The 27,975-nt window shown below is 35.9% G+C and overlaps 1 protein-coding gene across 14 annotated transcripts in view; it reads right to left on the bottom strand.

Annotated features, from left to right (window-relative positions):
- The window catches only part of celf2 (cugbp, Elav-like family member 2), a 175,811-nt gene that overhangs the window by 20,818 nt on the left and 127,018 nt on the right, over positions 1 to 27,975 (bottom strand). For 7 of the 14 annotated variants that reach the window (XM_067392263.1, XM_067392262.1, XM_067392265.1 and 4 more), the window contains 6 exons: positions 26,756 to 26,838; positions 18,874 to 18,922; positions 15,562 to 15,696; positions 8,605 to 8,684; positions 3,619 to 3,840; positions 1,128 to 1,191 (listed from right to left, as the gene is read on the bottom strand). In XM_067392263.1, coding sequence (XP_067248364.1) covers positions 1,128 to 1,191; positions 3,619 to 3,840; positions 8,605 to 8,684; positions 15,562 to 15,696; positions 18,874 to 18,922; positions 26,756 to 26,838 — 633 coding nt within the window. The remainder of the gene's footprint in view (positions 1 to 1,127; positions 1,192 to 3,618; positions 3,841 to 8,604; positions 8,685 to 15,561; positions 15,697 to 18,873; positions 18,923 to 26,755; positions 26,839 to 27,975) is intronic. The other 7 variants (XM_067392266.1, XM_067392267.1, XM_067392273.1 and 4 more) reach the window with 2 other exon arrangements.

Below are 27,975 nucleotides of genomic sequence, written 5' to 3' on the forward strand. Positions count from 1 at the left end.
TAAACAAAAACACCACAGTCCTGCTCACCCTCTCCACAAGAGCCTACATTAATGAGGAAGCCACTCTCTGGTGTGCAAAACTGTTGTCAGGGGGAAGGCTTTAGGAGATAAAGGCACTCATCCTACACACACTGTAAGCCATTTTAGATGCTAATATGTTCTCTTTCTTTCATCCTTAGCAGCTGCAATTAGGCAAGACCGTGTGCTATAAATATTTCACTTTCCTTGAAGGCCTGGCAGCTTGATAAACAGACCACAATTAAGACCTGACAAGAACAGAGACGCACACTGGGAATGTAATGCACAAGACAACGAAAAAACATTGAAAAGAAGGAAACTGAGCATAGAGGAACTTTCACTCAGTTTTGTTGCATCTAGCAAGGCTGAAAACTGTCAAAGAGAGAACAACATACACCTGTCTAACAGCGAGAGTAAGCAGGAGCTCATTGGCAGATGTTGTAAAACACTAATTATATTCTAGAGTGCTAAACCAAGTCAGCATGAAGAAAGAATAAGATATCATGTTGTGTCGATGAGGAATCCATCTTGTCGCTGAATTCTCTGCAGGTTTCTGGTGAATTTGACAGTATTTGTGACATGAACACACCGTGATAATTGGCCTCTTTGGATAAGGGTATTTTCATTTTTACTCTTCTTTGAGGATTGCTAAAGTGAAAATGTAAAAAGCTGAAGGCATCTGAGGGTTGATGGGGCATATCAGCATGATCTGGTCTCCCATAAGCCTCACAGACCCCAGGCAAGGAAATATGATTGGGTGATGAGACTCTTCTTCCAAGAAACAAAAAAAAAAGGGGGGTTTATGTACATCGGAACAGGTGTGGAAAGAATGGCTCAATCAAGTCTGACACACACATACACTTACAAACATTACAAAGTGTCCTGGAGCCAGGAATTCTGCAGCTTGATAAAACTAAACTCTAAGGCAGGATGACAATGTTCTCAGCCGAACCTCTGCTGATACTGGATCTGCTCAGGGGTTGAGGTGTCAAACTGGGTTTGTTATGCAATCCAGAGCTGGGTTGAATGGTTTAGTAGGGGGGATGGGAGTTTAGTTGAGGAGTTACAATGGGGGTAGGGTAGTAACAGAACTGAGATCAGTATCTCACCTGCCATTTGTTGAATACCACTGAATGCTCCTAGGTTACTGGAGGTGGTCGCTTGTTGGAGCAACTGGGAGATAGAGAGAGAGAGAAAAAAAAAACAGACCATTAATGTATAATCACTATTATGCATTGGCTTATGGTGATGGATATATAAGGATAATGTTTGAAGGAGCTAGTGTTAGCTAAATATAGATGAAACATTGTGGTTTGTTCCCATGTTCCATGTTGTCTGGAGTGACACTATAGAGCAGTCTGTCAACAGTAAAGCAACACATAAGCCTCTATCTGTCAGGGTGTGTTCTTTAGGCTGATTTATACTACTGCGTCTGACCTACGGCGTAGGCTATGCGTCTGTTTTCATTTATACGTCTGCATCGACGTGCATGCAGAGCACTAGTTGGCAGTGTCCACGGTCATGTTGAGTATCAAGGCAAAAGCTGAAGAAGCAGCAGCTTGTCATGTACGTTGTCAGAGAAGCTTACAGATAGAAGTGGAAGAGAATAGGTAACGACTTTTGTTGCAGTATGACTGCATGTGTCCCCTGAAACCGGCTCTTATCGATTGCTCCGCGCCAGTTTTTTGATCTGAGGTCCGCATAGAATTGACGCATTGTTACATTTTTGAAGATGTGCTCGTCAGGCTATGTCGTAGGCTACGCGTGCTACACACAGCCTATGCCGTAGCTACGGCGTACACTCGACGCAGAAGCATAAATCAGCCTTTAGCCACGGGTGTTCCTCAAGTATTAGTACTGGGCCCACTCTAATTTTGTATTTATCAACATATGTAAATGTAATAAACAAAATCAACAGCCAATCAAAATATATTTGATTTCTAATATTCATGTGTGATGTCTAATGTAAATACACAACAAAAATTGACCAATAAAATGGCTTGCACAATGGCACATTATTGCCACCTTAAAGTAGATATGTAATTTATCATTTGGCACTTTAACACAGTGAGACGGGACAATGTGTTAAGAATGGTTATCATGCTAAATAAATGAATACATTTCATAGACAAGAAATGCTAACTATGGACAGTCTCTTAAACCAATCATTTGTGAGCAACTCAACTCATAGAATATAGTGCTGAGAGTGAAAACCATGTAAAAAAGGAACTAAATCATAAAATACTTGAGGAGCACTTCAAGGTATTAGACTCATACATCGGTGTCAGTGAATACTGTCATGCTAAGAGTCGCCCGTCAGTTCTGCTGGCAGTGTGTTGCTGTCCTGGGCAGTTTCTGCACATGAAAGGGAAGAGGAAAGCAGACTCTAAATGACTCTAGAGGATTAGGATGACATTGAACTAGACCCCTCAGACTGCTTAAAAGCTAAACGTAACCTTAAAATGACAGGGAAGTGGAAAAAAGGCAGAAAAAGGAGAAGCAGAAGGGTGGGAGAGATGGCCCTGTCCCAATGCTCTTGCATAGTCCTTTAATCCTCACCCACTGTCCTTATGGACAAAAATGCAAGTAAATGTCACCACCATGTTGTATCCTCTTTATATTTAGGAGGATGAAGACGGGCGTGAGTGAAATGGGGAATTTATGTATTGTTCTCATCACAATCCAATTACACAACAGAGCCAAAGCTAGGTTCTGAAAAAAATCTCTTTCGTTTTCTCTATAGAGAAACTGATTTACCAATATCGCATAAACCTTTTAAGATGATAGTATACTCCTGTATAACATTTATTCTTTGATTAGAACTATATTCTTTGCAATGTATCCTACCATGGGATGAAATGTTGAATTGTGGTGGTTGATCTTGGAGCTGGTTGGTTTGGGTTTATGGCTTTATTAGGTGTTTTACTGATTTATTTTTTTTTTAAATGCCAATGAAGAAAATGAATGGGGAAAAAAACAACAACAAAAAAACTTTCCCACTCTGGAGTGGATGTATCCACTAAATCAGGGGTTCTCAACATTTTGATTCCAAGGCCACCTATTGTCCACAACAATAAGGCCTTATTTCTTTTCCTGAATTTTTAAAAATATTTTTTAAATCAAAATTTCTACCCCAACATAAAAATGCCCATAGAGTTTTGTTTTTATTTTATGACTTTTCCAGGTCTAAAAATCACACTTTTAATATTAGACTACATTATATATCCATTTTTTTTTCCAGTTGGTTCTTCAAAGAAAACAAAAGGGTTGTTGTGGGGGTAAATAAAACAACAAAAACAAAAAAAAAATCTTGATTTTCAGGTGTTTTAGCTTATTTAAATACTGTTTTTTTTTTTGTTTTTTTTTAAATCATGGATGTTTGCCGAGGCCCCCTACTGGGCCCTGGCCCCCTGGTTCAGAACCACTGTCCTAACTGCTTCTAAATGGCAGCCCAACCCTTCATGGTTTTGAGTATGGGGACCGGTTTCGATCGAGGCACGATCGAAGTCCAACAGATGAGAGATTTGGAAAGGGTGAAGACTAGCTCGGAGAGAGCAAGAGGGGTGGGGGCGGGGCAGGTGGGCGGAGACAGTGACTGACTGCGGCGGCTGCGCTGGCTGTGCTGCTGGTGGGCGTGGCTGCGTGGGTGTGTCCTCTTACTGCCAGATACTGCGGGGTGAGGCCAGTCAGGCCGGTCAAGCTGCCCCAGGCAGACGCGCTGTTCAACTGCTGCATCTGCTGTGCCAACTGCTGCTGCAGCCGTCGCTGTTCCTTATCCTTCTGCGTGTCGGCAAACTTCACCACCATGGGGGAGGAGCAGCCCTGTGTGGACAGATTGAAAGAGAGAGGAGGAAAGTGGAAGAGAAAAAGTGGTAAAAAAGGAGGGAAAGCTAAGTATCTAGAAGAGCAATGATCTTGTGCAGTGGTACTGCATAAACCGATAATGGCACACAAACACACACACAACCGCTGGAGCGACGGGAGTTCTTGGTGAAATGAGAGTTCTGTGCTGTGCTGCTGATTTTATTTCCCAGGAAAGCGATTTCCTGCTTTATAAAACTATTTCATCATCTGTCTGAGCGAGCGAGCGAGATCTCCCACCCCACAGCCCTCACTGCACCCTACAGACCTGCCGCATTTCCGCTAATCTCTCACACATTTGGTCTCTCTCCTCGACGAAAGCAAACAAACGTAAACATCTTGGGTCTGACCTGTGATGCCCGTTTAACTAAAGTCCGGAGGGTCAGAATATAATGAGAGAAGGGTGTGTGTTTTTTTACTTCCTGAAGTGGTTACTCAACCAAAAAATTAAATTTACTCATGATCTATTCTCCCTCATATTCTTCTAAATCATCTTTTCTTTTTATTTTTTCACAAAAAAGTTAGCAAAATGTTGAATCTCAGGTTATAAAAAAAACATCCAAAAGGCTTATTCTGATGAAAACATGTCCAGGTTACATTTTTTTTTACAAAAAAATGTATTATACATAAAGACAATTAAAATATAGTCATTAAGACATTTTTGCATTTGTATTTGGCAATTCTACCCCAAAATTCTCATTACAATAATGTTACATATTTCATTTATGGTATTTGTTTTAAGTGCCATTATTCTTATTGTATTCTAATTGCTATAATACAACATTGTATTGTAATACAGTATTCAAATCAGAAAAGTTAAGGCAGATATTTTACAATATAAATAATATATCAATTGTATTCTCAATGGTGATTCTAATTAGATTCCAGTTAATATAATGCAAGAATTTTGTGTAATTTGTAATATAAACAGCAAAAAAAATTGAAGGCAGAAGAACAAATACTAACATAATACTTTACAATTTAAATAAAATTTATTTTTATTACAATAATGTTAATCTTTCTTTTTTGGCATTATGATAATAAGAACTGGGTTAAGGAAATGTGCTTATTTAGCTTAATTTTTGACAATTCAAAACAGTCTTCCTTGTAATTATTGCATTGTATTGTTGTTAAAAGTACCGAATTCGATGCCAAGTTGGTACTGAAATTTAAAAATGTGATGCTTTGAGCGCTTTTGAAAGAAGGCGCCTATCAGTGGACCAGTCCGCTGATAGACGCTCTTGTGTGTATCTGTGTAAGTGCTTCATGAAGAGCGTCATTAATGTCTATTTAAAACATGTTTTTGAAGCGTTGATCATTGTAGCCAATCACAGACATATCTGATGAGTGATTGAACACAATGGCCAATCAGAGGTGTTTAAGAATCCACTCAACAGCTCTCAAAGCGTCACATTTTTAAAATCTCAGTACGGAAGTCTACTTTTGTCAACACTAATTAAAAAAAAAAAAAAAAAAAAAAAAAAAGAAAAGTTATTTATTTTTGATTCTTAGTTTGGGATAAAACATGACCTGGGCATGAGATTCACCAGAAATGTACCATAACATAAGTCCACTCGAACCACTCACTTAAGCGTTTGATTGCTTTGTCTGAGGAACAGACCAAAATTTAAATCATCACAGCGGCATGAAGTTGAGAAGATGATAACAACATTTCTGTGACGCAAGCACATAAGCGCTGATGTTATAGAAGTAAAACTTTGTAAATGCTGTTCAGTAAGAACATTCAGAAACATCATTACATGTATTAATATCAAAGTTGTTCCTCAGGCAACGGCAGCTAACACAGGGCAGCCATATGGAGCCACAAGAGGACAAAAGATTGAAACGAGTGCTTCAAGGCAATTATTCTACATCTCTGTCTCTTGTCTCTACCTTACAGGTGCTGATTCACTCTGATAAATCACTCTACCGCTTTTATTGTGCTCTCTCTAAACTGCAAACCACAGACTGACAAAAAAAGATGAAAGATCACAGAACCTCTAGAACGAGTGTGTGTGCGAGAGAGAACATTTGAGTTTCTTGGAGGTGGAGCGCCTCACATCCACCCGGAGCATTCTACAGTGTTCCTTCCATTCGGAGAGCTGATTTTCTTATTTCTGCTCTCAGATGGAGGGGAGGTAAAAATAAAACTTGTAAGGGGGAAAAAAAATGAGATTTAACTCAAGCTGTCAATCGAGTGGTGCCATCTCCGAGTGAACATCTCAAGAGACCGAAAAAATCTCATTACTCACTCGCTCTGTCTTTCTCTCTCTCACACACACACACACACACCCACACGCACACACACACACTCTCTCTCTCTGCAGGCTTTGACTAATGTGAAAGAAGTAGATTGAAGCTAAAGTGTACAAGTTAAAATTGGTAACGCTTTACATAGGTTAATCTCACAAAAACATGCCCAGATATGTTGTTGAAAGGTTAGATAAAATCCACCCTAACATACAGGGTGCCACGCACACACTCCCATGAAATATACATTAGCATACGAACGTGCATCTGTGGAGACACACACACAAAAACACAGTAACGCGATCACAGAGATAAAGAGAGACAAACACATATCAAACGAGATGAACGTCCAGGGAGACTATTGCAAACCAGAGCACTGAAAACAACCCTTTGAGACGAAACTAAAGGAGCGAGGCCGATCACAACTGTGTGCGTGTACCCAGGCGCATGCATGACCACCCTCTGTCATATCCGTTTTCATTAAGTCATGACATTCAGAAAGGCCACAAATTCCTCGGTGTGAGGGGAGGGCGAAGAGATGGCCGAAAACAAACAACAACCCGACACAATTTACTCACTCTCATCTAAACTGGGTAATTACTTTCCCTTTGCGAAAAAAAGATGCGGGGGGGTTGGCTATTTGGATGCATACTGTGCAGAAATGTGGCCAGCTGGCAGAAGGATAAAATATATTTGTAAATTTAGCTAAGAATTGATAATTACAGGCCTTCAGAGACTTGAGAAAACAGCTTAAATCCATTAGTGTCAGTGATTTCTGATTGGTTAATAGGTGGTCTTTAAATCTGGGTGTCGGTGTTAAAAACATCATGTCTGCAAGGGTTAACATACGTTGGGAGAGCGGTGACATGCGCAAAGTCGCACACACACAGGCGCATAGTTAGGGCCCTGTATTAGACAGCTGTCAGCACCCTCTGATTTGGTGTGTCAGAGCTTTGACATTTTGACAGGCACTGAGACGGACTGCTAAACTGAGAGCAGCACGGCAGCATTCTACAGGGCAATCACAATGCAAGGGCCCGTCGGAGGTCTGTTATTAAAGCGTCTGTGACATCGCCACCACGAGACCCGTCTGCTAATGGCAGACTGGTTGGGTGGTGGGTCCAGGGGGGTCCTTCTTAGTTTGACCCATTTGGCCAGGGGTGATTTTGGCAATGCCTGACAGTAATTACAGGGAGCGAAGAGGCACTTAATATGGTGTTGAAAGTTCTGCAGAAAAGTGAGTGACTGAGGGAAAATTCTGTTTAAAAAAAGTTTCATTTTGCAACGTAGAACTTCATAGGGAAAATCTTAGAATCTGTACATGGTAGTGATACTGGCCGCCAATTCAAAAAGAAATAAGATAGAGAGAAAAAGATAGAGAGATAGCAAGGCTCTGTTCTAAAATCTATTGAGCTGCCTACAGCGGTCCAATTGCCTTGGCAGCGTCGTAAGTGAAATGAATCTTTGTAAGTGACTGATTTGGAACGCTCTATGTAGGCTGCAACCCGTGCGTCATACACACTTACTCACGTACTTCCCTGTTGAAAAAAACAGAATATGCTGGTTTAGGTAAGTTTTGATATATGGCAGCTGGTTTACGCTGGTCCTTAGTTGGTCATGAGCTGTTTCTAAGCTGGAGCTAGTTGCTTAGGACCAGCTTTGGACCAGCACTTGACCATCTTAAACCAGCTCATGACTGGCTAAGGACCGACTAAGGACCAGCTCAATCCAGCTGCCATGCTTCAAAACATACCTAACCAGCATATGTTGGTTTTTCAACAGGGTAGTTTGGGATTAGCATGTTGTTAAACTAATGGCGATATTCTGATAAGCAAAAACAAAGCAGAGAATCTAAGACAATGGTAAATGTGGATACGTTAGCATTCTGCTAAGCTAACAATGATATTCTTATAAGAAGCGGTCACATTAGGAAAACATTTGTAAGCAAAGATGGTCCATTATCAATAGGGTAGGGATTACTCAGTTCAGTTTGGTATTAGCATGTTGCTAAGCTAACAACGCAACACTAACGCAGCAGACCGAATTGGGTAAAGTAATTAATTTTAATTAGAACTACTTGTTGACATACTTTGCAGTACTGAATGAATTACTTTAATAGGTATTGTTCACAATTTTGGATGGAAGCTGCTAAGTTAAGAATGACACTACAATGCAAAATGGTGACTTTTAATTCGACAATACTGATGCTACGTGAAACTGAATGAATTATATTTACAACGTACATATCTTACGACATTTTTTTTTCTTCTTTTTTTTCTGAGCTCTTAGTGTATTGATGCTTCAATGCATTAGAAGAATGATGTCCAAAAGAAGGTTGGAACAACCTTTGAGAGGGGAGCGCACCCTTAAAATGCTGCCTACATAGTCAGCTCACTAGATTTTGGAACAGAGCAGAGATAGAGAGAGGAAGAGAGATAGAGAGAGAGAGAGAGAGAGAAGACAAGGGTACAGTACCTCCATGGTTTGAGACTGATGCATGGCTTTGATTGCATTCTGTGCCATAGCCCTGGTAGAAAACGTGACAAACGCACATCCTGCAGGAAGGAGGGGAGGGACGTGGGAGGGAGGAGAGGAGAGGAAGGAGGAGAGACGAGAGAGAAACAAAACAAGACAAAAGGGTTGGACAGGTTGTTATAAAGCCAAAAAAAACAAAGATCGTACAAAGAACACAGCAGACAACAGTGCTATACAGTTGCTAGAATAGAACAATCAACATTCAACATTCAGCTTCAGATAAACATTCAACATTCAACATCTCAAAATACACACTCAACAAAATGACTATCAGCAATGGAATCAGTTTTTTAGTTTTGTTTGGTGCGATGGCTTGGAACTATGGGATTAGTGTATGTGGCTAGTTTCATCACATGCACACATGTACTTTGTCACACCCAAACTCTACCTGTAGGGTTACTGTGATACCAAAATTTCAATTGTTAATACCAATACTAGTGAAATTTCATGAGACCCAATTACAATTTTGATACCACAAAATAAATAAATAAATAAATAAATAAATAAATAAATAAATATATATATTATATATATATATTATTCAAATAATGTCATCAATTACTTGGATTACTTTTACAATGTCTTTATGAACTTTTTGAAGTTTTGGTGAAATGGACTTTCAACTGAGGGACAGAAGTCTCTCTCAGGTTTCATTAAACATATTTTCATTTGTTTGAAAGTTGAATGAAAGTGAGTGATTTTTCTCTTTTTCTTCTCAATATTATCATTTTAATATCATAGACACTCGAACTCAAAGGCCAAAGGCACAATATTTTCACACAAAATGATTTTAGAATTGATTTTTAACCAACCGTGTTTATATATATATATTAAAAAAAAAACACATAAATATGGACCAAAAAAAAAAAAGTTCCTTTTTAAATAACTGTAATCAAGCTGAAGAATCCCTGGAGGGGAGTGTGTGTTTCAGGAGAGCTTGCAATGGCATCTGGGACAAGGAGTCTTGGAACCAAAGTGGTGCAAGTGGGAGCCAGAAGAACAGGCCATATGGAGGCATGCTGGGGGAAAACGCAGCCCTGTTTGAAGAGCTCTACTCTACTGTGCAGTCCAGCACATTTATACATATTGAGGACACACACATGCTCGCATGCATGGACAGTCTAGTTAATGGGTTAACTACTTCTCACATATCTACATATGTGAATGCGCTGAGATAGAAGCAAAGGAATGGAGGAGAAGGAGGAACAAAAGACTTGTCGCCCTGTCTTTTCATATATGCTTCATTTGAGTGCTTTAAGTTTGGAAACTATTAATGATGTGCATCCAAGTGTTGTTGGCCAGAATAACATGGACATGCTGGTGAATTTCATACTACTTTCATTTTTTTCCCTACTGCAACATTCTCATGCTGCCATAGAGAATGATGGGAAATGTTCTGTCGCACACAAATCTCAGCTTACAGTACTATCTGGAAAGCTTCATTATTATTCTTCACCCACAGTGCATAATTTACATACGAAATACAGTGCATTCAACATTCACAATTACAACTTATGATCAATACTACTATGATTTCATCATGATGAAAATCTTGACTCTCCCACTGGAAATGAGGACATAGTGGTTGCTTGTCTCGTAATTGGGTCAATGACATATAAGAGTATTCACAATAAATAAATACATAAATCCAGTTGCACACATGTGCAAAATTCTTAGAATTGGCTTTATATGTTTTCAAAAACATACATTTTCAAACAAAAATGACATGTTAAATGCCATGTCACATGGTGGCGTAACGTGGTGTAACCAAGTAAAAATAATACACCTTAAATACATGTGAATCTTAAAGGGTTTGTTCACCCAAAAATGAAAATTCAGTCATTAATTACTCACCCTCATGTCATTCCACATCCGTAAGACCTTTGTTCATCTTCAGAACACAAATTAAGATATTTTTGATAAAATTCGATGGCTCAGTGAGGCCTCCATATCTACTAAAAGCATATTTAAAACAGTTCATGTGACTACTGTGGTTCAACCTTAATTATATAAAGTGACAAGAATACTTTTTGTGCGCCAAAAAAAACAAAATAACGACTTTATTCAACAATATCTAGTGGTGGGTGATTTCAAAACACTGCTTCATGAAGCTTCGAAGCTTTACAAATCTTTTGTTTCGAGTCAGTGGTTCGGAGCGGCAAAGTCACGTGATTTTAGTAAACGAGGCTTTGTTACATCATAAGTGTTTCGCAATTTCAATAGTTCATGTGACTTTGGCAGTTTGATACATGCTCCAAACCATTGAATCGAAACAAAAGATTCGTAAAGCTTTGAAGCTTCATGAATCAGTGTTTTGAAATCGCCCACCACTAAATATTGTTGAATAAAGTCGCTATTTTTATTTATTTATTTATTTTATTTTTTTTGTCGCACAAAAAATATTCTCTAAAAATGTCTTTAATAGCTTTCTGGGCATTAAAAAAAGGAAATGATCTTGCTGGCAATGGAGGCCTTACTGAGCCATCGGATTTTATCAAAAATATCTTAATTTGTGTTTTGAAGATGAAGGTCTTACTGGTGTGGAACGACATGAGGGTGAGTAATAAATGACTTAATTTTCATTTTTGGGTGAACTAACCCTTTAATAATTATTAAAATAATAATACTGGCAAATTTCAAGGTAAACAGTATTTTTGTCCATAATTATCATTAATTATTAATTTATAAATATAATTTTGTTTTTAGGGAGTTGCACAGCATGACATTTTGCAACCTGAACTAAACTTGCCTTGTAATAAAGTCAAATTATTTGATATTTTAAGTTACAAAACCTAGACACAGTCATGGGGGTCTGCAAGATTTTGGTTGCACCATATGATTTGTGCTCTTCATTGTATGTATAAATTGTATTTAAATGCATTTTTTACTAAATTAAATGAAAGAACCAAAAAATTGTGTTATGTAAATGACCCACTATCATTTTACAAGACTTAAAATCAGCAATAATTCTGCTCTGCAATACAGTGTTACAACCACACGGTTGCGCTGTATATCTGCTGGCACCAGCTACCTGCTCTAGCTAGCAGACCTACCTTTCTTCTTTCTTCTCATTAGCATCTCTCTCCTCACTATCACTCCAATACAACCTCCTTTCTGTCTTCAGAGCGGGCGAATCTGGCCCCGGCGAACCGGAGCGCCTCCACGAGTGAAAGCGGAATGAAAGGCTGTTTATTTTTAGAGTTGTTTAATTAGCCTCATCATTAAAGCAGTTTTGGACACTCTAAGGGTGATATTTGTCGGCAGTGGTTTGGTGCGAAACTCTAGAGAAACCATCTCGTGGGGGAGAAATGCAAAAAAAAAAAAAAAAAACTTTTTCTTTCAACTCTCAAAGTCCTCGTTTTTGCTGACCTGCGACTGCAGAGTTCGTTCACAGTTCGAACCAACTCTGATCTGTTGAGATGATAAGCAGTTAACGAGGAGACCGAATGAAACAATTTCCAAGGAAGGCAATTAATTATACTTATTCCACAGCACTCTGGAATACTTGATGGTGATTGGTCAAACGCAGCATTCTGGGGTCAATTTCTTTTCACATAATGAGTGCAAAACGGCATAATTTTTGTGCCATGTTTTTCTTTTTACATATTAAAATGATTTTAACTCAAACCACTATTTCAGGTCCATTTATTTATTTATTGGTCAGGTATTTTTCTCACATCAACGACCGACTGACTGTACATTTTTATGTCGAGGTTGTGGCGAAAACAACACAAACAAAGGTATAAATACCTGAAAGTGTCATCGAAAGAGAAGAATCGAGGGAGATGGTGCAATACAGAGGGATAGAGAAAGCGAGAGATGAGTTTTTTGAAGAAAGTGGGGTAGCTCCCAGGGCACTGCGCTCACATGTGGCCTGATCTATATTTTATTAATAGTGAAGTTCAATGATGATTGATAGACCAATTTAATAGCGATGCGAGAGCGTGGTAAAGTCATCCTAGTCCGTGGGATTTACCGTACACCTCCTTTACGTACACATTTACTCATCTATTTATTCATCCAATCCTTTATTATGGGAGAGGGTGGTAGTTCCTCTCATAGAGACATTTCAAATATATCTCCAACCACTAGCTCAGGGAATAAAGTTAATCTCCTGTGGAATTAAAATATTCATGAGGACAGGAGGAAAAGACGGAAAATAAGGACTGCGGAGGAGTGACGTGAATGAACGGAGGATGGAGGGATGACTAGAGGAGTGGATGAGAAGGATAAACGAGTGATATAAGAGGGCTGTATGGGAAGGCAGAGCATTGTGGGAAGTTGAAGGTACGATGTAATTCCCTACAGGTTACATCAAGCTGGAAAAATCTTCAACACTATCATGTACCACACATATTCCCATGATTATTGAGGAAATCGAACAATCTCACACACAGCGAGAGTCTGACTTTGCTAGGTAACAGACCTTTGAACTAGAAAGCTAGAATGAAAAGAAAAGAAAGAAAAAAAAAAAAAACACTAATCAGAATCTCTAACTGCTGTTACCAGAACGTGCACAATTTTCTGATTCTTAAAGCTCAGTTTGTAAATTTCGATTTTTTTGAAGGCTAAAAAGTGCTATAAGTGCATTTCAAAAGCATTTTTACAAGAAGAAATGTTAAAATTATGATAATCGACAGTGGAGCTTAACTTGAATATTATGTTAATGAAGTATAAAACACAAGCATTGTAATATATCAAAATGTGCTATAATGGGTTGTATTCTACACTTTTGTTGCAATTTCTTTTCTTTTTCCTCTAAAGTCTACTTATATTACTAGTAGGTCATTTTAACACGTTTATTTAATTAAATCTGCTGTCCGCGATTTTTGGCCCTCTAGCGGTTAATAAACAGAACTGCATGCGTCTTGCGGAGGAACATTGTAGCCGGAGCTACTTTTCTCCGTGTATGTCTATGGCGAGTCACGCAGTTACTGTGATACTCTGCGGCGGGTCCTATCAGTCCGGTCTGAAATAGTCCGAATATAAACACTTATTATAAGTGTACCATAATGATTCAGGATAAAACAAAAACATGGTTTGGAAAATGGATTCATGTTGTACATTCTCATTATATATTTTTTGTAAATCTTTAACACAAAAAAAGTTGCGTACTGCATCTTTAATTAGTAATGAAAAATAACACATTAAAATTATTAATATATATAAATATTAACGCACCTGCCCCGTCCCAGACCTACATTGATCATTTTACATTTACAGCTCAGTTTACATACAGTTAACTGGTGACGAACATGAAGCAGGGCAACAGCTCACTGCATGATATATAGACTGCAGTTAGAATGGTCCTAAAGTTAATTAAATAAGACGTTAATATTGTGTTATATTTTTTGTCTGTTTTTGCTCAATTTTGCCAATGAAAAAATTACCTAAAGCCGGAGCAGAACTGTTGTGCATCTCCAAGCAGCACACAGCGGTGATTGTTTCTGAATATATCGCGAATCAGTCGGGTGAATCGATGATTCAATGGCTCATTTATAAATTTATACTTAATTCCTGAATGAATTAGTTGCTAGAATGAATCGAATGGATGAATGACTCAATGACTTACTCATTTAGACATTTACCGCCACCTATTGGTAGTTTTAGTTTCTTATTTAGAGTCTCATTTCATAAAAAAAATCATATTTTGAGTGTGTCCAAAAACTCTAATTCTACATGTACTCACCCTAATGTTGTTTCAAATCTGTATGACTTTATTTTGTGGAACATAAGAAATTTTGTTTGTAACCAAATGTTTTGGTCTATAAATATTTCTAAATACTAATTCAGATGCAGCTTCTGCAAAAAACAATGGCCGTTGTAGCCTAAAGTTTAATTCTATACTGAATTAAATAAAATATTTATTTCTAAAACGATACTTTTTGTAATGTCTATTTGATGTTTTTCTCATTTAACACAATAATGACTTTAAATTATATCTTGGGGGTAATTCCTCAGCCAAATTTAATGTGTGATTAATTAGATTAATTAATTGGCACATCATGTAATACATTTGATTAAACATGTTAATTGCTTGACAGCCTTAATTATTAGATTATTTTCTTGCACCAAAAACACTCATAACAGTTTTATGTGACTTTTATAATAAAACGGCCTGATTTTGCTACTGCACCTTTAAAGACTTCTATGTAAATGAGCCCTGTTATAATTGGTTATATGCCTGCTGTAGTTCCAACTATATCTCACAGAAAAACCTAACTAATTTAAGAGGTGATGATTTTGTATGAATTTAAAAAATCGTACAAATGTGAAAAAAATTACGCTTTTTTAAGAAAAAACAAGCTTGAAGGTCCACCCCTAAACCTAACGTCACTGGAGAGTAAGCAGATTGCATGAAAAAGTATGAATGAGAATTACGAATTAGCCTCCAAATCAGCCAAAAAAACTAATAAAATAAAATAATTACAAACTACCATGAGATTGTGTTGGCAGTTCACACTGTTATTCGTCAGGAATGAAGGCTGAATACTGAGTAGGTGTTGATGTATAAATGTGGGCTGTCCTATGTTAATGAGCTTGGGTTGTGATGTCATAACCATTACGTTTTTGCCGCTTACAGTGTCCAGTCTAATGTGTCCCCTTTCTGAGTGATGCAAAACAATCACTGCCAATCAGAACATATTTGTCATTTAATATATAGATACAGTACATGAAATATTTTACTTGACCAATGAAGTTTCACTGTGGGTGTGGCTACCCAGTGTGATGCTTCATTGCATCGCACCTGGTTAGCTCATAGTGTTAGTTTCACATTTGCATTGAGATTGTTAGAGGACACATCAAAAAAAATATTTTCCATCATATGCTTCCTTTATAAATGTAAAAACAAATGTCGAAACCCTGAAAAATATACAGTATGTGCATGTGTCTCACCTCGGCTGAGTCCATCTGGTCCCCTCAAGATGCGGCACTCCTCGATCTGTCCGAAGGGAGAGAACATGACCCGGATGTCGTTCTCATTGCATTTCTTCGACACCATGCCGATGAACAGCTTTCTGTCCTCCACCGCTGAGCGATAGGAAGGGTGGAGAAAACAAATGAGACCAACGTGTGGGGAAAAAAAGACGTGATCACGTGATCAACATCTCATTAGCACATCAAGCCCAGACACACACAACAGCAAATTTTCATTTGGTTCTCTTTGATCTTTTCTTTCAATGACCCAGGCACTCTCTTTTGCCTGTAATCTGTGTGTGCCGCCTTCAAGTCCTCCTGGGATGATCCTATTTACAAGCTCGGAGGCCGTAATTATGATGTGATGAGCATTTTTGGTCGAAATAAAATGGATGCATTGAGCGATTTCATTTTTATTTCTCTCTTTTACAGTTCACCATAAAGACAGAAAGCTCTTTAGCACTAATGCACCAAAATGAAGAGGAAAATGTGCATTAGGTGTGTAATTGACGCTTCATGTATTTTATCATTCTGTGCTGCCAGAGAGAATGATGGGAAATGTAGTTTTGTTGCTCACCTCATTAACTGGCTAAATGAGTAGTATTTTCTGGTAAGCTGTATTGCTATTTTTCATCAACAGTAGATAAAATGTGAACAAACTAAACTGAACAACAAAATATAAGCCTGTATTGAATACTGCATTGGGATTTATGAAATCTTTTGACTAATTTGATTTTGCTTTCAGCATTCTATAAAACTGTAAAAAAAAAAAAAAAAAAAAAAAAGAATATCCACATTTTATAATGTGATCTCAAAAATATGTATGGAAACACTTTTCAAACAAATAAATAAATAAAATAAAATAAAATAAATAAAAAATAAATAAATGCAGCTTTGTATCCCCTAATTATGACTTTAAATCTTATAATGTGAAAGAATAACTTATTTATAATGTTTTATCAAAATTACAACAATTTCACCTATTACTGGTGGAAATGGGCTTCCGTATGGTAAATATCATTCCGACAACCTGAAGGCAGTGAGAGAAAGTGCGAACCTTCAGATGTTTCTAATCTGAAATGATCGGCATAATGAGAGAAGAAATGTGAACAAACTAAACTGAACAAAAAAAAATATATATAAGCCTGTATTGAATACTGGGATTTATGAAATCTTTTGACTAATTTGAAAAAAAAAAAAAAAAAAAAAAAAAAAAAAAGTTAAATTTAAAAAATTTTATGTGATCTAAAAAATATGTATGGAAAAACTTTTTAAAAAGATTAAAAAAAAAAAAAAAAAAAAAAAAATTTAAATAAAATAAAAAATAAAATAAATAATGATAAAATATAACAAAATACAATAAAAAATAAAATAAAATAAAATGCAGCTTCCCCTAATTATGACTTTAAATCTTACAATGTGAAAGAATTACTTGTTTTTAATGTTTTATCAAAATTACCACAATTACTCTGAAGTGGAAATGGGCTTCCGTATGGTAAATATCATTCCGACAACCTGAAGGCAGTGAGAGAAAGTGTGAACCTTCAGATGTTTCTAATCTGAAATGATTGGCATAATGAGAGAAGGACCGAACAAGAAGAAAATAGTAATACAAAAAGAGAGAGAGAGATAAATAAAACGAAGAAAATGTATATTTGGTGACAGTTTCAGTTGTGTGGTTGTGTATGCTTGAGTGGGTGAGTGAGAAAGAGAGAGAGAAAGAGCAAGAGAGAGGAAACTGTAATCCAATTTTTTTTAATGAAGAATGTGTCAGCTCTTACCGCTGGGCGGCCGATAAGCAAGCCGCTGCACTCTGGGAAATCGATAGCTCACTTGTTTATTTTGCTGTTTGAATTGTTTGTGCATTTAACAGCGACAGGATGAGCCAGCGATAAGTGCCGTTTCAAAGGCTTCGCCTTTATGCACACACAGTGTCATATCAGAAGATTAAAAGCACACACACACAGGAGCAGCGTTCTCAGTTTGATAGGTTACAGTGTTCACTAATGAGCAGAATAAACGCATTACAGCTGTGTTTACAGTGAACATTTGATATGATATCATCTATGTGAGACGCCTTATGGAGGGTCACATATATAACACCACTGTCACTCAGAGAGACACGGATCTTTTTCCACCGACGAGATGTTGATTCCCAATCTGACTCAGAAGAAAATATATGAAATGCTATTTGCAAACCATTTTATTTCCATAATAAGTTATTTCAGAGGCAGAACAAGTTATTACATTTTGAAGAAATACCACAACATTATAAAAATCATAGTTATACCATAACTATTATAAAAAAAAATAAAATAAATAATAATAATAATAAAAAAAATCTATCTAAAAAAATCTATTGACTTAGAAGAATCAATAGATAAGAATTTTTGCAAATAATTCTGTTTCAGACTAATCCAGATCTTATTAATAATGAAATGATTATTATTAATTTGAACTTACAAAAATGTGGGGTCAGTATGATTTGTTTAAAAAGAAATGAATACCTTTATTCAGGAAGGATGCATTAAACTGATCAAAAGTGAGAAAAGTGGCAGTTTCCACAAAAATATTATGCAGCAAACCCATTTTCAACATTGGTAATAATTTGTTTCTTAAGCAGCAAATCAGCATATTCTGAAGGATCATGTGACACTGAAGAATTGAGTAATGACTGCTTTGCCATTACAGAAATAAAATTACATTTATTAAAATACAAAATTTAACTTAAATTGTAATCATATTTTACAATATTGCTGTTTTTACTGTATTTTTTTGATCAAATAAACAGCCTTTTTGAGCATAAGAGACTCTTTCAAAAACATAAAAAAAATCTCACTGACCCCAAATTTTTGAATGGTGCTGTATATAAAGCAAAACTGGAAAACTACAGTAAAACAAGCATGTTTGCTTGTGAGCAGGTTATGTAGTAACATAGTCGTAACAGTTTCATCATCATTCAACTGTCAAGTCAAAGTCTGAAAGAGCTTTGCACATCCCCCGGCCAAGCCCCCGTTCTCTTTCGGTGGACTTCCTAACCACATCTATAAAATCTTTTTTGTGAGTGATATGGTTTATTTGAGTGTGTGTATACGTGTGTGGGTCGCTGCCAGGGCAAACACTTAAACTATTCTTGACCCGTGCAGCCCTCCTGGGTTTCAATAATTCAGCCATCTCTCATTCACACACACACACACACATACACACAGACACAACCACAGAGACAAACCCCCAGAACAAACGTACAGTTGGACAACTTGAGGAAAATTTGAAAGGCATACAGACACTCACCATTTGATTTCTCACTGTCTGCGGGCTTCATCTGTATGGGATGGTGCATCTGAAACACAGGACACACAAGGGTTATATTTACACAAACAGCACATTTACTACAACACACTCATTAACGCTCACGCCAGCACATAATCAACCTCGTCTCACTGCCGCACTGATGTTCTACATTATCGCTGTAATCTTGTTAATGTGTCGTCGTTTTTTCCGCTGACTCTATTCTTCATCTCGATAGATGCTAGCGGAATGAAGACGTACGCGTGTCGGGGGTTTGATGAAGGTGATTTGTCAGCACTTTGCCGATGAAATGTTTATTGCATTCTATCTTTCTCTCGTACACTTGTTCTTGTTCTCTTAATCTCCATCTAACGATTTTCTGAATAATTTGCCGTACATGTCCTGTCTGCTCTATTTTTTAATTGCCAGCCTAAGATGTCAAGATAGATGCTTTTGGAGGTTTCATTGTGTCACGCTGTATCTTCAGCATTTTGTTTTTAAGGTGTTTTGTCATGTACGCCTTTGGACAATATTTTTCCAACCTTTTATTGACAATATTTAACATCTATAACTATTATGTATGTGTTCTAAAACGTCAACAGGATGATTTTTTTTTTTCTCGATATCAGAGAAAAACTATCCTAAACTAAACAAAAGATGTTTTGTCATATATAGGGTTTTTATTTTCCTAATAAGGCAGAATCCATTTAATAATTTCAATAAATATACTAATTTACACTCTATGATATTATTGCATCCTATTAATGTACAAAAATACTGAGGTGCAAATAGTATCTGCCAATATAAAGTATAGATAGCATCTAATTACTATTTACTCTTATTGCAAAGAACTGATACTTTTACATGGTGTAAATAGAATATATTGTAAATAGCATCTATTACCGCTGCATAATTTATTTATTTTATCATCTACAGCTATTTGCACCCAGTGTAAATAGCATCTATTGCTATTTGCACTTAGTGCAAATATCCGCTGCCTTACATTATATGATCATGCTCTTATTCACGTAAATGCTTTTAAAGCATTCAAGCACCACAAGACAAACAAGAATGTGCTGTCTGTGAATGTCATGTCTGTGTGACACACAAACACACGCACGCCTCGATGTGGACAGAAAAATGCATGCCAGTATCTAGTTCTCTTCCATGCTTAAACAAGCAACAACACACAGTATCCTCATAAGAGCAGTCTTAAATGAGTTAAATAACACCTTAAAAGACCTAAAAGTGTTGTGAGAAAATGAGATGCGCGTCACATCCACATCATGTTCGGGTCTTAAAGTCACAGCAGCCTAATAAACCAGTTGCTGTGATGTCTGTCGTTAATGTTAATCAAAGAACAAAGGTAACAGAGAAAATTGTAGCTTCAGTAAGGATTCATCTATATATAATTATAATATATGCAGTGAAGACTGTAAAGTGTTTGATAACTTCAATTTCTGTATATTTCCTAGCTGTTAGACAGGTAAGGCCACAGGTAAATATGACATTCATTATAATGGGTTTAAGTGTAGACTGTTTTAAGTTCACTTAAATTAAAAGTTATTTTTTAAAGCCTAATTAATGTTGAAATTGATAGCTTTCAATTATACTGTAATGTTGAATGTCTATGAATAATGTTTAAAAAAATATATTAGTATCAGTGATACTGGCTTTCATTCATAAAAAAAAAGATGCCATTAAACAAATAATTGTGAAATTAATAAAAAAAATATTAAAACACCAATGTTTTTAATTGCGATTAAATACAGAAAAAATGTGTGTCTATACAGTGGTGGTCAGAATTATTGGCACCCTTGGTAAATATGATCAAAGATGACTGTAAAAATAAATCTGCATTGTTTATCCTTTTGATCTTTAATTCATAACGTTTGCAAAAATGTAACCTTTCAGGAAAAGAATTGAAAGTGGGGGGAAAATCACATTATGAAATATAAGTTGTTTTTTCTCCAAAACAATTATTAGCACCCCTAGAATTTTTTTATGAGTAAAATATCTCTAAGTGTATTCGCATTCATATTTACATTTTTTTTTAGCACAACAGGATGATCATGAACATGAAATTGTCCAGCCATGACTTCCTGTTCCACAGGAGTATAAACATGAGGAAACACAAAGGCTAAATTCAGTTAATCATTCATCACAATGAGTAAAACCAAAGAATATAGTTCTGATGTGCAGCAAAAGATTGTTGAGCTTCACAAAATAGAAAGTGGCTGTAAGAAAACAGCATTTCCTCTATCAGGACAATAATTAAGAAGTTCCAATTAACTAAAGATGTTACAAATCTGCCAGGAAGAGGATGTGTCTAAATCGCCCTAATGCGCGGTGAGGAGGAAAGTTTGAGTGGCCAAAGACTATCCAAGGAACATAGTTGGAGAACTGCAGAGATTAGTTGAGTCTTGAGTCTCAGAAAGCCTGAAAAAAAAATGATCAAACGGCACCTACATCCCCACAAGATGTTCGGGAGGGTTTCAAGAAAAATCCTCCTCGCTCATCCAGAAACAATCTCCAGCATATTCAGTTGTCAGACAAGACTGGAACTTTAAACAGGACCGGCTTCTGTGGTCAGATGAAACTAAAAAAAAATAGCTTTTTGGCAGCAAACCCACCAGATGGGCTTGGTGCACACATTGATAAAAAGTACCCCATTAATGTTGTGGGCCTATTTTTCTGCTGGAGGTCCTGGAGAACTTGTTCAGATACATGGTATCATGGATTCTATCAAATACCAACAGATAAATAATCAAAACCTAACAGCTTTTGCTAGAAATCCTATAATGGGCCGTGGCTGGATCTTCAATCAGGACAATGATCCAAAACAAACATCAAAACCAACACAAAAATGTGTCTCTGAGCACAAAATGAAGCTTCTGCCATGACCATCCCAGTCCCCTGACCTGAACCCTAAAGAAAATGAGTGAAGTGAACTGAAGAGAAGAAGCACCAACATGGAGCTGGAATCTGAAGGATCTGGAGAGATTCTGCATGAAGGAATGGTCTCTGATCTTTTGTCAGGTGTTCTCCAAACCCATCAGACATTATAGAAGAAGATTCAGAGCTGTTATCTTGGCAAAAGGAGGTTTCAAAAAGTATTGAATAAAAGAGTGCCAATAATTGTGGCCAACGTGTTTTGGAGGAAAAAACATTTATTTCATAATGTGATTTTCTGCCTACTTTCAATTCTTTTCCCTCAATGAAAGCTTATATATGTATATGCAATATATGTATTTATTATATATATATATATATATATATATATATATATATATATATATATATATATATATATATATATATATATATATATATATATATATCTCTCCATCAAGGACCATGGACATGTGTGCGTGGTATATATATATATAGTCAAATTAAATGCACATAAAATCATTGTCTTGAATCCTCTGCGTTTTGTTAGATTCTGTTGCTCTTACTGTTTTTTGAATGCCTCTAAGACTAAACTTCTGCTTTTGATTGCTCGTCTATTTTCTCTTTTTTATTTCTCAAAGTCTCTGCTCCTCTTATAACACCTTCAGCTTTGTGGAACAGAACCACAAGTTTGAGTCCGGCAGCTTTGATATACTGCCAGAGTCCAGATCTGTCCAACACACACAAACACACAAACACATACACACACACGGCATCTGTCTTCCCATTTTCATGTCCTCTTCTCTGTACGGTGTGTGTGCTCACATGCAGCCGTCAAGGAGCACGTGGATGTGTGTTGTCATCCTCTCCAATTCAAGGCCATGACACTAATTACAGAGATCATGCTCTGGTACCCATTTCTCATGAAATATACATGCTTGCTCTCACAACACACACATTCACACACCCGAAAGCGGTCAACATCTGCAGCTGAAGGCAGAATGACAGCTCCATAACTCTTGGGTTGGATCGAATTATAAAAGCAGTCAGAAATAACTGAAGGTATCCGTTTACTTCATTTCAACTCTGACCTTTGACCTTCACCACACACACACATGTCCATGGTCCTTGATGGTTTGGCATGCTGCCGGCATCCTCTACAGGCATCTGATCCTGTAGGATACATTCACTCTTTCTAACTGTGGCTAGAATACTTTTAGGTTTTGAAAGACCCAGTTTTGTTGTTTGATGTTGTTTGTACACTTTGGACACAGAATAACCCTATAAAAAAAATCATGATAATAATTAATTTATTTATTAATTATATATAAAGTAGAGGCCAAAAGTGATGTGCGGAGGGGATATTTGTTTTAATGTCCTTTAAGTTCAATTAAATCATCAAAATATGAGGAAAATAAATACCACGCACACACACATTCACATATTTTTAAATATTTTAAATATGAGGTAAGAAGAAAGCACTAAACTTGGTTAAGGTATTTATCTGAGAGAATTATTTGGCAAAAAAGGGGCAAACTACAGCTACAGGTTTTATTTTACTATGCACAAAAAAAAAAAAAAAAAAAGATATTTATTTCTCACAATTTCAAGTTTAACCTATATATTGCAATTTTGAAATAAAAAACAGAAAAACCCAAACAAACAGTTATACTGTATACAGAAATATTATTACAATTTAAAATAATGCATTTAATCCTGTGTTGGTAAAGCTGAATTTTCAGCATCATTAACTCCAGTCTTAAGTCACATGATCCTTCAGAAATCATTCTAATTTGATGATTTGCTGCTCAAGAAATATATCTGATTATTGTTGTCAATGTTGATTTTTTTTTTTTTGATGAATATGAATAGTTCAAAGTAACAGCATTTATTTAAAATATAGTATTCATTTCTTTTTCTTTTTTTCAAAAAAAATAAAAATAAAAAATCTTACTGACCCAAAACTTTTGAATGGTAGTGTATAATGTTACAAAAGCTTTCTATATTAATTAAATGCTGGAAATTATATTTAAAAAGAAAACAGTTATTTTAAATTGTAATAATATTAACAATATAAATGCAGCCTTGGTGAGCATAAGAGAATTATTTAAAAAAAAATGAAAAAACTAAAGGTTTCATTAGTTAACTACTCTAGTTAACATGAACTAAGAATTAACAATAATTATACAGCATTTATTAATCCTGGTTAATGTTAATTCCAACATTATTAAAATTAAATGTTGTATTTGTTAGCGTTAGTTAATGCACTGCGAACTAACATGAACAAACTGTGTGTAGTCCAGTGGTTTGATGACGGCGCGCTCGGGTGAAAGATCACAAGAGTCAGACAGATGGGCACACAGTGGGGAATTTATAAGCTGCCACACTCTCCTGAACACACACACACACTCAAACATAGCAGCATAAACACTAGCAATGAATGATATTTAATAAAAAAAATTAAAAAAAAGATCCCAACAACCTTAATGGATTGCGCGCACACACTCTCAAACACTCTCAACCAGACGAGACCTTCTTGAAACCAATTCAGACTGTATTTGATAACATCTCTCAATGTTATATATAGTCTCAATGTTATAGTGATAACCTACTGACACACACTTATGGGTGTAAATGTTTTAAAGGGTTAGTTCAACCAAAAATGAAAATTCTCAAATTAATGACTCACCCTCAATTCGTTCCAAACCCATAAGACCTTCGTTCATCTTTGGAACACAAATTAAGATATTTTTGAGGAAATCCAAGAGCATTCTGGCCTCTGATAGAGTGCAATGTTATTCCACTTTCAAGGCCCAGAAAGGTAATAAAGACATTGTTAAAAATAGTCCATGTGACTATATAATGTGTCTGTGTTCTGATGTAGAACACGGAAGCGCTGCACTGTGTTTACAACATGAACAGTGTAGGAAACTGACATGGAAATGAGGAAATTGTTGAATAAATTCATTATTTTTGTTTGTTTTTGTGCACAAAAAGTATTCTCGTCACTTCATAACATTAAGGTTGAACCACTGTAGTCACCTGGATTATTTTAATGATGTCTTTACTACCTTTCTGGACCTTGAAAGTGGCAATAACATTGCAGTCTATCAGAGGTCAGAAACCTCTTGGATTTCATCAAAAATATCCTAATTTGTGTTTTGAAGATGAACAAAGGTATTACAGGTGTGGAACAACACGAGGGTGAGTAATTAATGACAGAATTTTCATTTTTGGGTGAACTATCCCTTTAATCAACTCAATCTAATAGATCAGTAAGGAGATGATGGATCTCATTTCTCAGTAGTGTCTCTACACTACATTTTATGTCTATTTTGGTAGTAATATGAATTTTTTGTTATTTTACCATTTTTTATTGCTAAGTTTTTACAAATAAACATTATTAAATTAGCCATCACATACTCTGTACATTTCTACAGAACTGGAATGCCTGTCATTGACTGAATTCAACAAATACCCAACTTAATTATTATGTTTGCCTCAGCAAATTTAAAATCCAAAATAAGTTTAAAGTTTTCAGATTCCATTTGGACCTGCTCATATATGACTGTAATTAAATAAATGTCTACTGACCAAAATATTCACAACAAGCATATTTCCAACACTAAACTGATCTTGTAAGCAGTCTTCAGTGAAGTGAATTAATGTACAATCACATAATGAGGGAGAGGGAGATGAATTCGTTCACAGCTGGAGGATACTTTAACAGACATGTCCTACATTAGCCTTCACACACACGCCGTTCAGAGACAGTCTGATTATGGCAGCAATTGATATGATAATCTTATGTGACATCTCTAGGTCTGCCGTGGGCTAGAGAGTTTGGAATAGGAAAAACAACATTTCTAACTAAACAAAAAGATGATAAGAAAACAATGAGTAAACGCAGACGATAAAAGCATGAATACAGTTCATCTGTCAGTTTTACAACAACACTATTATGTTTTCATCAAATGTTTTGAATGTATGTTGACAAACATTTCATTTTATTACAGATGACAGGACCTTTTGATACTTTTTTGTATAAACCACCTTTTTATTTTTTGTTTTTTCATAAAAAATAGTGTAGAATTTTAATATTCGCCATTTATTGGTTATCAGCCACAAGATGAAAATAGGTACTGGCTTTTTGGTCTCAAAGACAATTTTAAAATTGTTGCATCCCAATAAAATATACTACCATTTAAAAATTTAGGGTGGGTAAGAATTTTGTTTTGAAGTCTCTTATGCTCACCAAGGACCAAGGCTGCATTTATTTAATTAAATTTAGAGTCATAACAGTAATATTGTGAAATATTATTACAATTTAAAATAACTATTTTCTATTATAAAATTAATTTTATTCATGTTTTGGCAAAGATGAATTTTCAGCATTATTACTCCAGTCTTACAACAGTCTCAGAAATAATTCTAATATGCTGATTTGATGCTCAAGAAACATTTCATATTCTAATTTTAATATTGAAAACTGTTGTGCAGAATATTTTTGAAGGAACTGTGATACATGCTTTTCTTTGATTCTTTGATTAATAGAACCACTTTTACTGTTTCTTTTATCAATTTCATGAATCCTTGCTAAATAAAGGTTTTTTTTTTTTTTTTTCAAAAAAAATATCGTACTGACCCCAAATTTTTGAACTGTTACATTTATCAATTTCATGAATCCTTGCTAAATAAATGTTTTTTTTTTTTTTTCAAAAATATATCATACTGACCCTAAATTTTTGTACAGTTCGTGTTCATATTTCAAGGGAAAGTGCTCTGATTTCACAACTACATATATAACTTGCAAATTATAAAGTCATTAAAGTTGCCTGTCTACTCAACCAGACTTCATACATTTTCCTGAATTGCCACTTCTACCAAAGAAAAGCAGATTAAAAACTAGAAAATGTTGTCTTTTGAATAAGGAATTCTCTGCCTCGCTAGTTTTCAGAGAGAGACAGACATGAGCAGATAAACAAACACTCACCCCAGTTAAGGTCTTTATGTTGTGCAGTGCATTCTGGGCCTCCAGGGCAGCTTTCCGTGTGTAGAATGTGACAAAACAGCACCCTGGGAAAACAGACAGAAAGAGAGAGAGAGAGAGAAAGAGAGAGGTAAGCATTTTAAGCATGCAATAAGCCAAGTGAATTTGATCTTTTTCTTTTCGTCTCACTACCTGCTGAGAGAGAAAACAATCTCACTGCTGTCACACAGATCTCTGCCAAACTACACCACAGAAAAGATAAGGGATGAGGGAGAGAAAGACAAGCAGAATGAGAGGAAAGAGGCTAATATTTGATGCATAATAAACAGCCATATGGAGCGGGATTTTGGACCAATGAGATTTCACTGTGGGCGGGGTTACCCAGCTTGGCATCTAAGACATATGCTGCGCATGAATTTTACATTTGGTTCTACATTTGAATTTGACTTTACTTCGTGAAGGTTAAAAAAAAGTATGTTCTATATAGTATTAATGCGGGTAGTATAAATGAAATTCAGATGTACTACATCCATGTTGTTACTGTCATGCTTCACTGACATTTATAAATCCTCTGCTGTGGTCTCATGGGATAGTAAATTGTCCATTGAATGTGCACTTCAAAATCTCGGTGGAAGTAATACACTATTTTATCAGTCATCAGGGGACATGCTACTCTTTTGTCGTACAGTTTTCACAGTTAGGGATATATTCGGTTTCGGACGCAGCAATAGAAACCAAGTGACCAATGATACTTGGGTGCCAATACACCTCGTCAATAAGCAAGGACTAAAATAAAGCAATTTAATTTAATTCGATTCTGGGTTGGAATCAATTTTAAATCGTAAAAAAAAATTGTGATAGTTAGGTCAATAGATTTTTTCTCCCAGCCCTGCTAGTATGTGTGTCTTTTTGAACGATACAATAAATGAATAAAAAAATAACGCATAACAGTTATTTGCTTATTAAATGGACTACACTGGTCACATGTTTTTCTGTACAATCAGTGAGGATAAATTAATGCAAAGATGTGTTTTATTGATGTGTTACATGGACTTTTTACCAAACAGTCTTGTTATTGTTAACTAAAACTAAGACTAAAACTATTAAAAATCATTGTAGTTAATTCAAATAAAACTGAAATAAACTAAAATACAAATATTACAAATATTGCCTTGACAACTAACTGAAATTAAATAAGTTTGTTGAAGTATTAAAATTACTAA

Source organism: Chanodichthys erythropterus, chromosome 8 (genome assembly GCF_024489055.1).
Source record: "Chanodichthys erythropterus isolate Z2021 chromosome 8, ASM2448905v1, whole genome shotgun sequence".
Classification (NCBI taxonomy): domain Eukaryota; kingdom Metazoa; phylum Chordata; class Actinopteri; order Cypriniformes; family Xenocyprididae; genus Chanodichthys; species Chanodichthys erythropterus.